Here is a 16164-nt window from a genome sequence, read left to right on the forward strand (position 1 = left end):
GTAGTATTTGCTGTTGCTATATGTTACAGAGTATTCAGACAAGCATCATGTTCCCATTGTTGAATTTGTTTCATGAATGTAATATCTGTGGATGTTCACATTATTTGGTAGGAACTTCAGTCTAGATCAACAAACTTCTGGGCCTGATAGCAAAATGAAGGTGCTGTGGTTTTGGAACATGAGAGCTACTAGGTTTATACGTAAAACAGGATGACATAAAATTATAAGAATGTATAAACTGTTGAGTAATCTAAAAGAGATTTAAGAAAACAAGTTGACATGCATGGGACGTTTGATAGAATTGTGAGAAGAATGCCACATGAAAACATTTGAATTCATCCCTACATAATATCAGCAGCCTTGGAACTAAGGTTGAATGTGTCTGTATTTTGTAATTACTGTATTTTGTGGAAAGCCTCAGTGCATACATTGCATATAATACATTTTTATCTGTCTAGTTTTCATACTTAACTACCTGTACAAAGAGTACAAGATGGATGATGTATTACTTGAATTGCACATGTAATTACAGAGAATATTCTGATGAACCTTTTCACAGCTATAGAAAGTTACTGTATTATTTGACTACAAGGAAAGAAACGGAGCACATCGCATCTTGAAATTGTTCATTTTGAAGGATTTTGTCATGTGCTGCAATAATATGGATGAGTTTCCAAAATTAGCTGGCTTGACTATAATTGAAGAAGTTCATGAACAACTACAGTTTTCATCTCAATTTGATTTTTCTCTCTTTTTTTAAATTCCAGTATTATACTGTTGTCCGCAATGTTAAAAAAGCACATCAGATCCAAGAGTCTGGAGAATTTCAAGAATTTAATGATGATGTAGAATATATTTTAGATGCTCTGCAGGACAACAACCCAATTGGAACACGGTATGTGATAGATCATAATTAACTTATAGGATATAGTCAAGAGTTTTATTGAAATTTCTTTCCATTTGCGTCCTTTTTCCTGCAAATTTATTATTCAGTGTTCATTGCATTGCTGATACAAGATGAACTGCATGTCAGTCATGTTAATTTTGTAAGTGTGTTATGTAATAATTACTACTGCTAGGTGTCACAGCAGAAACATTGCTTACTGATTATTATAACATGGTAAGTTGTCAGGCACTGCTCAGCTGCCATTGTTTTTTTTTTTTTTTTTTTTTTTTTTTTTTTTTTTTTTTTTTTTTTTTTTTTTAATTGGAAGTAAAACTAATAATTTCATCTTTTAAAATTATTAATGAATTGTTTTTCTGTGGTAGGTGCCTTTCAGCCATAACATTAGCTTCAAAGTGTATGGCACCAGCATTTCGAATGCATGTCCGTGCACATGGTACAGTGGCCAAATTCTTCCGTGCACTACATGACGCAACTCGAGATCAGAGCTTGGGGCTTTGTACTGCAACTGTGATGTTTGTGCTGAGCCAGGATCGTCTCAATATGGATCTCGATCGTGACTCTCTTGAGTTGATGCTTGGTCTATTAGAATGTGATGCTTCTCACCACAGTGCTCTTGATGACTGTGGCATGAGCAGTGTTCAACTTGCAAAGAACAAGGAGAAAGTGCGAGAGCTTTGTGCTGCAATACAAAGCCAGGGCCATGCTAAATACCTAGACCTTGATAACATTACGGTTAGTATAAATTTTAATGACGTTTATTAATATTTTTGTTCTTGAATGATCATAAGAAATACAGTAGATTTGAAGTTCTTATTGAAAATGACTGTATTAAACATTGCCATGAAATTTGTATTTATTTTGAACTTCTATATTATTTCACAAATAACTATTTTTATCACTTTTGGTAACATACTTTTTCACTGTTTAGTTGGGTTGGCCAAAAATTATTGGCCTGTGGGCATACGTATAAAATAATTTGTGATGTGAATATAAATGTCTTGTTTATTGTACAAATGATCCTTGGAACATGAAACTAGCTGAGTTTTTGTGTTTTTGTAGGTGGGCCATCTAGCCATGGAAACATTGCTAAGTTTGACATCCAGACGTGCTGGAGAATGGTTTAAAGAAGAACTGCGAGAACTAGGTGGTCTTGAACACATAGTGCGCACAATTTGTGACTGCTGCACACAAATTGATGATTATGTTGTTGAGTGGACTGAAGTGCTCTTGAACAGGCTCAGGAAAGTTGACCGATGCCTCAGGGTTTTGGAAAATGTAAGATCATTTACTATCTCACAGAAATGTAATATTCCATTGTGTTCTAAGGTGTCCTCAATTTAGTGGGTAATATGCAGATATTTGTAGATAATGATTAGTTATACTTTCCATGAATTTCATGGTGTGAAAGATTAATTTATTTTTTCTTGTTTCCCTTTTTATTGCTCCCTAGGTTACTCACCAAAATGAAGAAAATCAGTTGTACCTCTTACGCTACAGTGATGGAATTTTGGTTGATACTTTAATGAGACTCTATTGCCAGTGTGACTCTGAGATACCATTATACCCAGTCACAAATGCAGGTGACAAAGAGTCTGCCGGAGCTGTAATAAGAGAGGCATTGCTTGCTACTCTGAAGGTGTTAATAAATCTTTCTCATGACTTCAATGATAAATGTAAGTAATAGATCTATTTTTAATTTTGTTTAAGGTGTATAGTAGTGCTGGTTATGAGGCAGTTTTTCTGGGGTCTGCGGGTTCATGCCATTTCCACCAGAGCCTCAGATTTCTGGTCGATCAGGGACCATAGGAAAATGAAATGGATTGACGGAGTTGTTCTCTGGTCCCTTCAGATTTTGCTGATACAGCTGCAAACAAAAATCTTCAGGAGTGTTCACTTGATTGTGGTTCAGAGGGGTTAAAATGCAGATAGAAAGAAGTGACCAAATCTACTCCTATTTTTGACTAGAGCATACAAATTCATAAAGTGAATTGTGCATGAAACAGTCTTACAACAACAGAAATAATCAATTCTTTATAATATAATGTAATTGGTTAGATAAGAAATCTTCTCAGCAAGCGGCGGCAGGAGAAACACATGTAAAAAAGGTTTTACTTACGCAAGGTTTAGGAGCCAGTGGCTCATTCTTCTTGCAGAAGGTGAAGAGAAAAGGAAGAGGGGTGAAGGGAAAGGAATTGGAGAGGTGTAGGACAAGGGATAGATTTTGGAAAAGTCGCGCAGAACCCTGGGTCAGGAGAGAGGCTTATTGGACGGGATTAGGTCTTTCCTTCTCATCCTGTCCAGTAAGTCACCCCTGACCTGGGATTCTGGGTGACTTGTCCAAACTCTGGCCATTGTCATAAACCTCCACAGTTCCTTTCCCTTCACCCCTCCTTCCCCTTCAACCCTTCTGCTGGAAGAAGGAGCCACTGGTGCCAAAAGCTTGCACATGTGAAACTTTTTTTTTTTTTTTTTTTTTTTTTTTTTTTTTTTTTTTTTTTTTTTTATATATATGCGTGTTCTCCTGCTGACACTTAGTGAGCTGTTTCCTTACCTATCCAATTACATTATAAAACAGTCTTAATGTTATTACTGGGAGGATGTAATTACTACAAAAGTAGCAAAATACATATTTATTCTGATTGAACTTAAAGCAACAATAATATGTCGGTTTTGTTGTAGAGAGAAAAGGGGAGGGGGGGGAGAGGAGGAGGAATGGCGCAATGAGGGACACTGACTTCTTCAAATTGTCAGATCTGTTTCCAGAAAGAAAGAAACAGTGAACTGCAACTAAGTACATATTTTTGTCCACATTAAGAAAGAAAGTATTGGCTCTAAACAATTTTAGTTATAAACAGTTTTAATGTAATTGAAAAACCAGTTTTCAGTCTTCTGCCCCCTTTCCTTTTTAAAATAAATGAAACATTCTACACTCTATACAATCTTTGTTTTCACATCACCAAAACTTATTTATTTGGTCATTACAAAACCATAGTGTTTTGAGGAAATGCTGCTCTTTGTGGCATGTAAAGTGTTATGTACATTCAGTGTAAAAGTCCATTCGCTGTCGTTCGTCAATGAAATGCCTCTTCCATTTGTAATTGTTTCCTATATCAGTACTGGACATGCTTGTTTGGAGTGTACTAGTCGGTAACCCCACATCTGTTGACCAGCATGGCTTCAGTTAAGTGTCCATTTACTACATTTCCTCCTGGCAGCCTCCAACTTGCTCACCCTTGATTTACTTGTCAGTTGATCGCATCTGCTAACCGTCTGTAGACTATAGAAATGTTCTTGAGATAGAGAGATTTGTCTTGAAGCATTGGATGTGGAGGCATATCAAAACTTTTTGAGGGCAGAGGTAACCACTGAATGTGTACACAAAACAATGAAGTAACTATATGATTTTTTTTATAGACTAAGTAAAGGCTACTGCATAAGGGGGAACACTGTGACCATCTGGTAAATGAAATTATTTTGTTGTATCTGCCCAGCCTTTGGTCACACAAATTCTTTCATCATTGTAGAAAGTTATCAGGTGACATGTTTAAAAAGAAAGAAAAGAAATTTAGTAACATACTTGGAACCTAAATTACAAAATCAGACAAGATTCTATAAACAACTACATGCACTTGAATGTATTATATTGTAATTTGTCAAAGTAGAATTAAACGGGTCAATGTAAATAGGCTGCACTCTGCATACTGTATTGTTTGTTATATTAGTTTTAAAATGTTTTATAGGTTTTATAATTATCCAGTATAATAAAATGAATTGCTGTGGCCGTGTTCTCTGCTCTGTCATGAAAAAAAATATTTGTTCCAGTTATCAGTGTTTAGTCTTGGTGTAGAACACACAGTTGTATTTGTCGATCTGCAGTTAACAACTTTCACTGTGTGTGATGAATGCAGAAACTATCAGAAACAAGACACTAGTTTTTCAGTAGGGTTGGTCTCATTCACACAGGACTACACTTAGTTTTCATTGTAAGTAATGATCACTTGCAAAAAGAAAGAAACAAGGTCTGTTCAAAAGATTCTGGAACATTCGTAATTTCCCACCAGTGTTGTGTTGGAGCGAAGTGCATTTGGCATCCCTGCACACACCTGTGTTTAATGTGTAACTGCTGGCAGTTTCATTGTTTATGTCTTTCAGTTATTGTTCAGTGCTGTATTGAGTAAAAAGTTGTGTGGCACAGCTTGTGTATTTTGAGATGGCAGAGCTAGAGGAGCAACGCAACTGCATTATATTTTGCATGAAACTCATAAACCTGTAAAGAGGCACACCAAATGATTCAAGAATCCTACAGGGATGAGTGCTTAAGCTGTACTTGGTGTTACTTATGGTTCACACATTTTAAAAATGGCCGGATGGAGTTAAAGATGACCCTCATTCAGAACACCCTTCGAAATCTACCAATGACACACATTCAGGATCATCAGTGAAATTGTGCATGCCAATCGAAGCCTGACTGTCAGAGAGAGATTGCAGAATGTAACATTTCAATTGGATAATGTCATGAAATCTCGAAATGCATCATGTTGCTGCCAAGTTCATCCCAAGAAAGACCTTCGCCTCACAATCTGTGAAGAGCTATTGGATCGCACATATGAGAATGAGGTGTTCCTTAAGAGAATCATAACTGGTGATGAGATGCAGGTCTATGGTTATGAAGATGAGATTATGGTTCATTCTTCAGTGGGTTGGGAAAGTTTCTCCATGACCAAAAAAAGCTCGTCAGGTCATGTCAAATTTCAAAGCCATGGTGATAGTTTTCATTGACTTTGGAATACTAGTTCATCACAAATTTGTGCCATAGGTACAAAATGTTAATCGATGGTGCTATTGGGACGTTTTGTGACACCTGCAAGAAATTGTGACAAAGAAACGGTCTGAAATGTGGCCAGACGATTCATGGTTCTTGCATCTTGATAATGCACCCACATATCCTTGTTGGTGTGTGACTATTGCACAAAAAACAAAATGACGTTGGTGCCTCATTATTTGTACTCTCCAGACCTGGCCCCTGAGGACTTTTTTTGTTTCCAAAGTTGGAAAATCCATTTCAAAACCAAAGATATTCAGTGATGGACAAGATAAAAGAAAATTCGTGAGTGGTACTTTGCGTGCTCCATCAAGAGGTGTACCAAGACTGCTTCCGGAAGTGGAAACAGTGTTGGGAGCAATGTATCAATGGTAGAGGAGAGTATTTTGAGGGAGACCACACACAGTAAGTAAATGGTAAGTGTAGAAAAATTTTATGGACAAAATTCTGGAATTTTTTGAACAGACATCGTATATAAGTTAACAACATTATTTATGTAGGCACATGATGTGGACAGTTGTGGAAATAAATGATGGGATAAATTATCATCACACTGCAGACCCTTGCATATTCTAATATGACTTTACAAGGCATTGTTTTAAATAACAACAAAAACAGCGTCCAAATAGTGGAAAGAGAGAAACAGCACTGACCTTACCTGTTAAGAAGGATAATCGTATAACATTTTGTTTTAAAAAAATGAAATATAATGAGTAGCCATGCAATTCTTTTGAGATGTTTCCAAAAATAGTTTATGTTTTGAAAGACGCACTTAATTTATATTAAATTTTAGAATACACTGTTTATTAAAAATTTCAGTTTTTTAAATTTATTTTCTTTCCTCAAAATTGGTAATTGTGGTCAGGGTTCATGTTTGTAGTGTCCATGTAACAAAATAACAATGAAGTACATTGTCCTGAACTTAAACTTAATCCATTATAGTAAGTCTGTAGACTGCACATGCAGCATTTTCATGGCACTGTGACCTGATTGGGATGTTTGGCCCCATTGCTGGAACAATTTAGTCCTGTTATTGTTCTGTTGGGACAAAAATGCAAATCCATGAGCTACCATGTACATGTACAACCCATTCACTCCCTCTCCCCCCCATCTCTCCCCTATCTCTCTCCTCCATCTATCTCCCCCATCTCTCCCCCTCATCTCTCCCCCCCATCTCTCCCCCCATCTCTCCCCCCCCAATCTCTCCCCCCCATCTCTCCCCCCCATCTCTCCCCCCCATCTCTCCCCCCCCCATCTCTCTCCCCCACCCATCTCTCTCCCCCACCCATCTCTCTCCCCCACCCATCTCTCTCCCCCACCCATCTCTCTCCCCCACCCATCTCTCTCCCCCACCCATCTCACTCCCCCACCCATCTCTCTCCCCCACCCATCCCTCTCCCCCACCCATCCCTCTCCCCCACCCATCCCTCTCCCCCACCCATCCATCTCCCCCACCCATCCCTCTCCCCCACCCATCCCTCTCCCCCACCCATCTCTCTCCCCCACCCATCCCTCTCGCCCCCCCATCCCTCTCTCCCCCACCCATCTCTCTCGCCCCCCCATCTCTCTCGCCCCCCATCTCTCTCGCCCCCCATCTCTCTCGCCCCCCCATCTCTCTCGCCCCCCCATCTCTCTCGCCCCCCCATCTCTCTCGCCCCCCCCATCTCTCTCGCCCCCCCATCTCTCTCGCCCCCCCATCTCTCTCGCCCCCCCATCTCTCTCGCCCCCCATCTCTCTCGCCCCCCCATATCTCTCGCCCCCCCATCTCTCTCGCCCCCCATCTCTCTCGCCCCCCATCTCCCTCGCCCCCCCCATCTCCCTCGCCCCCCATCTCCCTCGCCCCCCATCTCCCTCGCCCCCCCATCTCTCTCGCCCCCCATCTCCCTCGCCCCCCCCCATCTCCCTCTCCCCCCCCATCTCCCTCTCCCCCCCCATCTCCCTCTCCCCCCCCCATCTCCCTCTCCCCCCCATCTCCCTCCCCCCCCATCTCCCTCTCCCCCCCATCTATCTCTCCCCCCCCATCTCTCTCTCCCTCCCCATCTCTCTCTCCCCTCCAATCTCCCCCCCTCCAATCTCTCTCCCTCTCCAATCTCTCTCCCCCTCCAATCTCTCTCCCCCTCCAATCTCTACCCCCCTCCAATCTCTACCCCCCAAATCTCTCTCCCCCCAATCTCTCTCACCACCAATCTTGCACCCCCCCGAAACTCTCACACACTACCTCTCTCTCTCTCTCCCCCTCTTCCACTCGCTCTCCCCCTCTTCCACTCGCTCTCCCCCTCTACCACTCGCTCTACCCCTCTCTCTCTCCCCCCTCTACCTCTCCCCCCTCTACCTCTCTCTCTCCCCCCTCTACCTCTCTCTCTCCCCCCTCTACCTCTCTCTCTCCCCCCCTCTACCTCTCTCTCCCTCCCCCCTCTACCTCTCTCTCCCCCCTCTACCTCTCTCTCCCCCTCTACCCCTCTCTCTCCCCTCTACCTCTCTCTCCCCCTCTACCTCTCTCTCTACCTCTCTCTCCCCCCTCTACCTCTCTCTCCCCCCTCTACCTCTCTCTCCCCCCTCTACCTCTCTCTCCCCCTCTACCTCTCTCTCCCCCCTCTACCTCTCTCTCCCCCCTCTACCTCTCTCTCCCCCCCTCTACCTCTCTCTCCCCCCTCTACCTCTCCCCCCTCTCCCTCTCCACCCCCCGCTAACTCTCTCTCTTTTCTCTCTCCCTCTCCCCCCTCTCCCCCTCTCTCTCACTCTACCCCCCCTCTCTCTCACCCCTCTACCTCTCCCTCCCACCCTCTAACTTTCTCTCCCACCCTGTACCTTCTCTCTAACTCTCCCCCTCTACCTCTCTCTCTCCCCCTCTACCTCTCTCTCTCCCCCTCTACCTCTCTCTCTCCCCCCTCTACCTCTCTCTCTCCCCCTCTAGCTCTCTCTCTCCCCCCTCTACCTCTCTCTCTCCCCCCTCTACCTCTCTCTCTCCCCCCTCTACCTCTCTCTCTCCCCCCTCTACCTCTCTCTCTCTCTCTCTCCCTTCCCCCTACCCCCCTCTCTCACCCTCTCCCCCTTCCCCCTCTACCTCTCTCTCTCTCACTCTCTCTCTCTCTCTCTCTCCCCTCTCTCCCCCTCTACCTCTCACTCTCTCTCTCTCCCCCCTCTACCTCTCTCTCTCCCCCTCTCCCCCCTCTACCTCTCTCTCTCCCCCCTCTACCTCTCTTCCCTCTACCTCTCTCTCTCTCTCTCCCCCCTCTACCTCTCTCCCCTCTACCTCTCTCTCTCTCTCTCTCTCTCTCCCCTCTACCTCTCTCTCTCTCTCCCCTCTACCTCTCTCCCTCCCTCCCCCTCTCCCTCCCTCCCCATCTCCCTCTCTCTCTCCCCCTCTCTGTCTCTCCCCCCTCTACCTCTCTCTCTCCCCCCTCTACCTCTCTCTCTCTCTCCCCCCTCTACCTCTCTCTCTCTCTCTCTCCCCCTCTACCCCTCTCCCTCTCCCCCCTCTACCCCTCTCTCTCCCCCCTCTACCTCTCTCTCTCTCCCCTCTACCTCTCTCTCTCCCTCCCTCCCTCCCTCTCTCTCCCTCCCTCCCTCCCTCTCCCCCCTCTCTGTCACTCCCCTCTCTACCTCTCTCTCTCTCTCTCCCCCCTCTACCTCTCTCTCCCCCCTCTACCTCTGTCTCTCTCCCCTCCACCCCTCTCACTCTCCCCCTCCACCCCTCTCACTCTCCCCCTCCACCCCTCTCACTCTCCCCCTCCACCCCTCTCACTCTCCCCCTCCACCCCTCTCACTTTCCCCCTCCACCCCTCTCACTCTCCTCCTCTACCCCTCTCACTCTCCTCCTCTACCCCTCTCACTCTCCCCCTCTACCCCTTTCACTCTCACTCCTCTACCTTCTCTCTCTCTCCCCCCTCTACCTCTCTCTCTCTCTCCCCCCTCTACCTCTCTCTCTCTCTCTCTCTCTCTCCCCCCCCCCTCTACCTCTCTCTCTCTCTCTCTCTCTCTCCCCCCCCCCCTCTACCTCTCTCTCTCTCTCTCCCCCTCCCCCCTCTCCCACTCTCCCCTCTGCCCCCTCTCCCCCCTCTTCCCCCTCTGCCCCCCTCTGCCCCCCTCTGCCCCCTCTGCCCCCCTCTGCCCCCCTCTGCCCCCCTCTTCCCCCTCTGCCCCCCTCTGCCCCCCTCTTCCCCCTCTGCCCCCTCTGCCCCCCTCTTCCCCCTCTGCCCCCCTCTGCCCCCCTCTCTCCCTCCGGCGCCCCATCTCTCCCTCCGGCGCCCCATCTCTCCCTCCGGCGCCCCATCTCTCCCTCCTCTGCCAACCTCTCTCCCCCATCCGGTCCCCTCTCTCCCCCCTCCGCCCCCTCTCTAACTCTCCGCCCCCTCTCTAACTCTCCGCCCCCTCTCTAACCCTCCGCCCCCCCTCTAACCCTCCGCCCCCCTCTAACCCTCCGCCCCCTCTCTAACCCTCCGCCCCCTCTCTAACCCTCCGCCCCCTCTCTAACCCTCCGCCCCCTCTCTAACCCTCTGCCCCCTCTCTAACCCTCCGCCCCCTCTCTAACCCTCCGCCCCATCTCTAACCCTCCGCCCCCTCTCTAACCCTCCGCCCCCTCTCTAACCCTCCGCCCCATCTCTAACCCTCCGCCCCTCTCTAACACTCCGCCCCCTCTCTAACACTCCGCCCCCTCTCTAACACTCCGCCCATCTCTCACCCTCCGCCCCATCTCTCACCCTCCGCCCCATCTCTCACCCTCCGCCCCCTCTCTAACCCTCCGCCCCCTCTCTAACCCTCCGCCCCCTCTCTAACCCTCCGCCCTCTCTCTCACCCTCCGCCCCCTCTCTAACCCTCCGCCCTCTCTCGCCCCTCCCCCCTCTCCCCCTCCACCGCCCTCTCTCTCGCCCCCCCTCTCCCCTCTCCACCGCCCTCTCTAACCCCCCTCTCCTCCCCTCCTCCGCCCCATCTCTCCCCCCTCCACCCACTCTCTCCCCCTCCTCCCCATCTCTCCCCCATCCGCCCCCTCTCTCCCCTCAGCCTCCCTCTATCCCCCCTCCGCCCCTCTATCACCCCCTCCTCCTCACTCCCCCCTCTGCCTCTCTCCCCCTCTCATCCCCCTCCGCCTCTCTCTCCCCCCTCTCTCACCCCCCTCCGCCTCTCTATCCCTCCCCTCTCTCATCCCCCTCCGCCTCTCTCTCTCCCCCCTCTCTCATCCCCCTCCGCCTCTCTCTCTCCCCCCTCTCTCATCCCCCTCCGCCTCTCTCTCTCACCCCTCTCTCATCCCCCTCCGCCTCTCTCCCCCCTCTCTCTCCCCCCTCTCTCATCCCCCTCCGCCTCTCAACCCCCTCCGCCTCTCAACCCCCTCCGCCTCTCAACCCCCTCCGCCTCTCAACCCCCCTCCGCCTCTCAACCCCCTCCGCCTCTCAACCCCCTCCGCCTCTCAAACCCCTCCGCCTCTCATCCCCCCTACGCCTCTCAACCCCCTCCGCCTCTCATCCCCCCTACGCCTCTCAACCCCCTCCGCCTCTCATCCCCCCTCCGCCTCTCAACCCCCTCCGCCTCTCATCCCCCCTCCGCCTCTCAACCCCCTCCGCCTCTCATACACCCTCCGCCTCTCATACACCCTCCGCCTCTCATACCCCCTCTGCCTCTCATACCCCCTCTGCCTCTCATACCCCCCTCCGCCTCTCATACCCCTCCGCCTCTCATATCCCCTCCGCCTCTCATACCCCCTCCGCCTCTCATACCCCCTCCGCCTCTCATACCCCCTCCGCCTCTCATACCCCCTCCGCCTCTCATACCCCCTCCGCCTCTCATCCCCCTCCGCCTCTCACCCCCCCTCCCCCTCTCATCCCCCCTCCGACCCTCACCCCCCCTCCCCCTCTCATCCCCCCTCCGACCCTCACCCCCCCTCCCCCTCTCATCCCCCCTCCGACCCTCACCCCCCCTCCCCCTCTCATCGCCCCTCCGACCCTCACCCCCCCTCCGCCTCTCACCCCCTCCGCCTCTCACGCCCCTCCGACCCTCACCCCCCCCCTCCGCCCCCCACCCCCCCTCCGCCCCTCACGCCCCCCTCCGCCCCTCACCCCCCCCTCCGCCCCTCACCCCCCCTCCGCCCCTCACCCCCCCTCCGCCCCTCACCCCCCCCCTCCGCCCCTCACCCCCCCTCCGCCCCTCACCCCCCCCTCCGCCCCTCACCCCCCCTCCGCCCATCACCCCCCCTCCGCCCCTCACCCCCCCTCCGCCCCTCACCCCCCCTCCGCCCCTCACCCCCCTCCGCCCCTCACCCCCCCCTCCGCCCCTCACCCCCCCTCCGCCCTCACCCCCTCCGCCCCTCACCCCCCCTCCGCCCCTCACCCACCCTCCGCCCCTCACCCACCCTCCGCCCCTCACCCCCCCTCCGCTCCTCACCCCCCCCTCCGCCCCTCACGCCCCCCTCCGCCCCTCACGCCCCCGTCTGCCCCTCACCCCCGTCCGCCCTCATCCGCCCTCCGCCCCTCATCCGTCCTCCGCCCCTCATCCGTCCTCCGCCCCTCATCCGTCCTCCGCCCCTCATCCGTCCTCCGCCCCTCATCCGTCCTCCGCCCCTCATCCGTCCTCCGCCCCTCATCCGTCCTCCGCCCCTCATCCGTCCTCCGCCCCTCATCCGTCCTCCGCCCCTCATCCGTCCTCCGCCCCTCATCCGCCCTCCGCCCCCTCATCCGCCCTCCGCCCCTCATCCGCCCTCCGCCCCTCATCCGCCCTCCGCCCCTCATCCGCCCTCCGCCCCTCATCCGCCCTCCGCCCCTCATCCGCCCTCCGCCCCTCATCCCCCCTCCGCCCCTCATCCCCCCTCCGCCCCTCATCCCCCCTCCGCCCCTCACCCCCCCCTCCGCCCCTCACCCCCCCTCCGCCCCTCATCCCCCCACCGCCCCTCACCCCCCCTCCGCCCCTCACCCGCCCTCCGCCCCTCACCCGCCCTCCGCCCCTCACCCCCCTCCGCCCCTCATCCGCCCTCCGCCCCTCATCCGCCCTCCGCCCCTCATCCGCCCTCCGCCCCTCATCCGCCCTCCGCCCCTCATTCGCCCTCCGCCCCTCATCCGCCCTCCGCCCCTCATCCGCCCTCCGCCCCTCTCCCCCCCTCCGCCCCTCTCCCCCCCTCCGCCCCTCTCCCCCCCTCCGCCCCTCTCCCCCCCTCCGCCCCTCTTCCGCCCTCCGCCCCTCCGCCCCCCTCCGCCCCTCTTCTCCCTCTGCCCCTCTGCCCCTCTTCCCCCCTCCGCCCCTCTTCATCCTCCGCCCGTCTCCCCCCCTCCGCCCCTCTCCCCCCCTCCGCCCCTCTCCCCCCTCCGCCCATCTCCCCCCTCCGCCCCTCTCCCCCCTCCGCCCATCTCCCCCCTCCGCCCTCTTCCCCCCTCCGCCCCTCTTCCCCCCCTCCGCCCCTCTTCCCCCCTCCGCCCCTCTCCCCTTCTCCGCCCCTCTCCCCTTCTCCGCCCCTTTCCCCCCCTCTGCCCCTCTTCCCCCCCTCCGCCCCTCTTCGCCCCTCCGCCCCTCTTCCCTCTCCGCCCCTCTTCCCTCTCCGCCCCTCACCCCCCTCCGCCTCTCACCCCCTCCGCCTATCAGTCCCCCTGCGCCTGTCACCCCCTCAACGTATAACCCCCCCTGCGCGTCTCACCCCCCCTGCGCGTCTCCCCCCCCCTGCGCGTCTCACCCCCCCCTGCGCGTCTCACCCCCCCCCTGCGCGTCTCACCCCACCCTGCGAGTCTCACCCCACCCTGCGAGTCTCACCCCACCCTGCGAGTCTCACCCCACCCTGCGAGTCTCACCCCACCCTGCGCCTCTCGCCCCACCCTGCGCCTCTCGCCCCCCTGCGCCTCTCGCCCCCCTGCGCGTCTCGCCCCCCTGCGCGTCTCGCCCCCCTGCGCCTCTCGCCTCCCTGCGCCTCTCGCCCCCCTGCGCCTCTCGCCCCCCTGCGCCTCTCGCCCCCACTGCGCCTCTCGCCCCCCTGCGCCTCTCGCCCCCACTGCGCCTCTCGCCCCCCCCCGCCGCTCTCCCCCCCGCCGCTCTCCCCCCCGCCGCTCTCCCCCCCGCCGCTCTCCCCCCCGCCGCTCTCCCCCCCCGCCGACGCTCTCCCCCCCGCCGCCGCTCTCCCCCCCGCCGCCGCCGCTCTCCCCCCCGCCGCCGCCGCTCTCCCCCCGCCGCTCTCCCCCCCGCCGACGCTCTCCCCCCTGCCGCCGCTCTCCCCCCGCCGCCGCCGCTCTCCCCCCGCCGCCGCTCTCTCCCCCCCCCGCCGCCGCCGCTCTCTCCCCCCCGCCGACGCCGCTCTCTCCCCCCCCCGCCGCCGCCGCTCTCTCCCCCCCCGCCGCCGCCGCTCTCTCCCCCCCGCCGCAACCTCCCCCCCCCGCCGCCAACCTCCCCCCCCCCGCCGCCAACCTCACCCCCCGCCGCCATCCTCTCCCCCCCCGCCACTCTCCCCCCACGCCGCCACTCTCCCCCCCCCCCGCCGCCACACTCCCCCCCCCGCGCCGCCACACTCCCCCCCCGCCGCCACACTCCCCCCCCCGCCGCCACACTCCCCCCCCCCCCCCGCCGCCACACTCCCCCCCCCCCGCCGCCCCCCCCCCCCCCACACTCCCCCCCCCCGCCGCCACCCCCCCCCCCCCCCGCCGCCACACTCTCCCCCCCGCCGCCACACTCTCCCCCCCCGCCGCCACACTCTCCCCCCCGCCGCCACACTCTCCACCCCGCCGCCACACTCTCCACCCCGCCGCCACTCTCTCCCCCCTGCCACTCTCTCCCCCCCGCCACTCTCTCCCTTCCTGACACTCTCTTCCACCCCGCCACTCTCCCCCCCCCCGACACTCTCTTCCACCCCGCCACTCTCTCCCCCGCCACTCTCTTCCCCCCCCCGCCACTCTCTTCCCCCCCCGCCACTCTCTTCCCCCCCCCCCGCCACTCTCTTCCCCCCGCCACTCTCTTCCCCCCCGACACTCTCTTCCCCCCGACACTCTCTTCCCCCCCGACACTCTCTTCCCCCCCGCCACTCTCTTCCCCCCCGCCACACTCTCCCCCCCGCCACTCTCCCCGTCCCCCCAGCCCCCCGCCACTCTCTTCCCCCCCGCCACTCTCTTCCCCCCGCCACTCTCACCCCCCCACCCCCCGCCACGCTCCCCCCCCCCGCCACTCTCACCCCCCCCCCCCGCCACTCTCCCCCCCGCCACTCTCCCCCCGCCACACTCCCCCTCCACACTCCCCCTCCACTTTTTCCTCTCTCCCCCCTTCCTCTCTCACACCCTCGTCCTCTCCCTCTCTTCCTTCTCCCTCTCTTCCCTCTCCCTCTCTCCCCTCTCCCTCTCTCCCCTCTCCCCCCTCTCTCTCCCCTCTCCCTCTCTCCTCTCTCCCCTCTCCCTCTCTCCCTCTCCCCCTCTCTCTCCCCTTCCTCTCTCTCCCCCCTTCCTCTCTCTCCCCCCTTCCTCTCTCCCACCCTCGCCCTCTCCCTCTCTCCCCTCCCCTCGCCCTCTCCCTCTCTCCCCCCTCGCCCTCTCCCTCTCTCTCCCACCCTCCCCCTCTCTCTCCCACCCTCCTCCTCTCCCTCTCTCCCACCCTCCCCCTCTCTCCCACCCTCCCCCTCTCCCTCTCTCTCCCACCCTCTCCCTCCCCCTTTCTCTCCCACCCTCCCCCTCTCTCCCCCTTCCTCTCTCCCACCCTCCCCCTCTCTCCCACCCTCCCCCTCTCTCCCACCCTCCCCCTCTCCCCCCCTTCCTCTCTCCCACCCTCCCCCTCTCTCCCACCCTCCCCCTCTCTCCCCCTTCCTCTCTCCCCCTTCCTCTCTCCCACCCTCCCCCTCTCTCCCCCTTCCTCTCTCCCACCCTCCCCCTTTCTCCCCCCTTCCTCTCTCCCACCCTCCCCCTTTCTCCCCCCTTCCTCTCTCCCACCCTCCTCCTCTCTCCCCACCTCCCCCTCTCCCACCCTCCCCCCTCTCTCCCCCCTTCCTCTCCCCCACCCTCCCCCTCTCCCACCCTCCCCCCTCCCACCCTCCACCTCTCTCCCACCCTCCCCCTCTCTCCCCCCTTCCTCTCTCCCACCCTCCTGCTCTCCCCCCCCTTCCTCTCTCAAACCCTCCCGCTCTCTCCCCCCTTCCTCTCTCCCACCCTCCCCCTCTCCCCCCCTTCCTCTCTCCCACACTCCCCCTCTCCCCCCTTCCTCTCTCCCACACTCCCCCTCTCCCCCCCTTCCTCTCTCCCACCCTCCCCCTCTCTCCCCCCTTCCTCTCTACCCCCTTCCTCTCTCCCACCCTCCCCCTCTCCCACCCTCCCCCTCTCTCCCACCCTCCCCCTCTCTCCCACCCTCCCCCTCTCCCCCACCCTCCCCCTCTCCCTCTCTCCCCGCCTCCCTCTCTCTCCCCCCTTCCTCTCTCCCCATCTCCCTCTCTCTCCCGCTTCCTCTCTCCCACCCTCGCCCTCTCCTTCTCCCCCCTTCCTCACTCCACCCTCGC

At 56.3% G+C, this 16164-nt stretch overlaps 1 protein-coding gene across 1 annotated transcript in view; it reads left to right on the forward strand.

Moving 5' to 3' along the window:
* LOC124712412 (protein wings apart-like) overlaps positions 1-16164 on the forward strand; it is a 103937-nt gene that overhangs the window by 43558 nt on the left and 44215 nt on the right. The window contains exons 4-7 of the mRNA XM_047242709.1: positions 768-895; positions 1270-1639; positions 1967-2182; positions 2358-2580. Of these exons, the coding sequence (XP_047098665.1) occupies positions 768-895; positions 1270-1639; positions 1967-2182; positions 2358-2580 (937 nt within the window). The remainder of the gene's footprint in view (positions 1-767; positions 896-1269; positions 1640-1966; positions 2183-2357; positions 2581-16164) is intronic.

Source organism: Schistocerca piceifrons, chromosome 1, assembly GCF_021461385.2.
Source record: "Schistocerca piceifrons isolate TAMUIC-IGC-003096 chromosome 1, iqSchPice1.1, whole genome shotgun sequence".
Classification (NCBI taxonomy): domain Eukaryota; kingdom Metazoa; phylum Arthropoda; class Insecta; order Orthoptera; family Acrididae; genus Schistocerca; species Schistocerca piceifrons.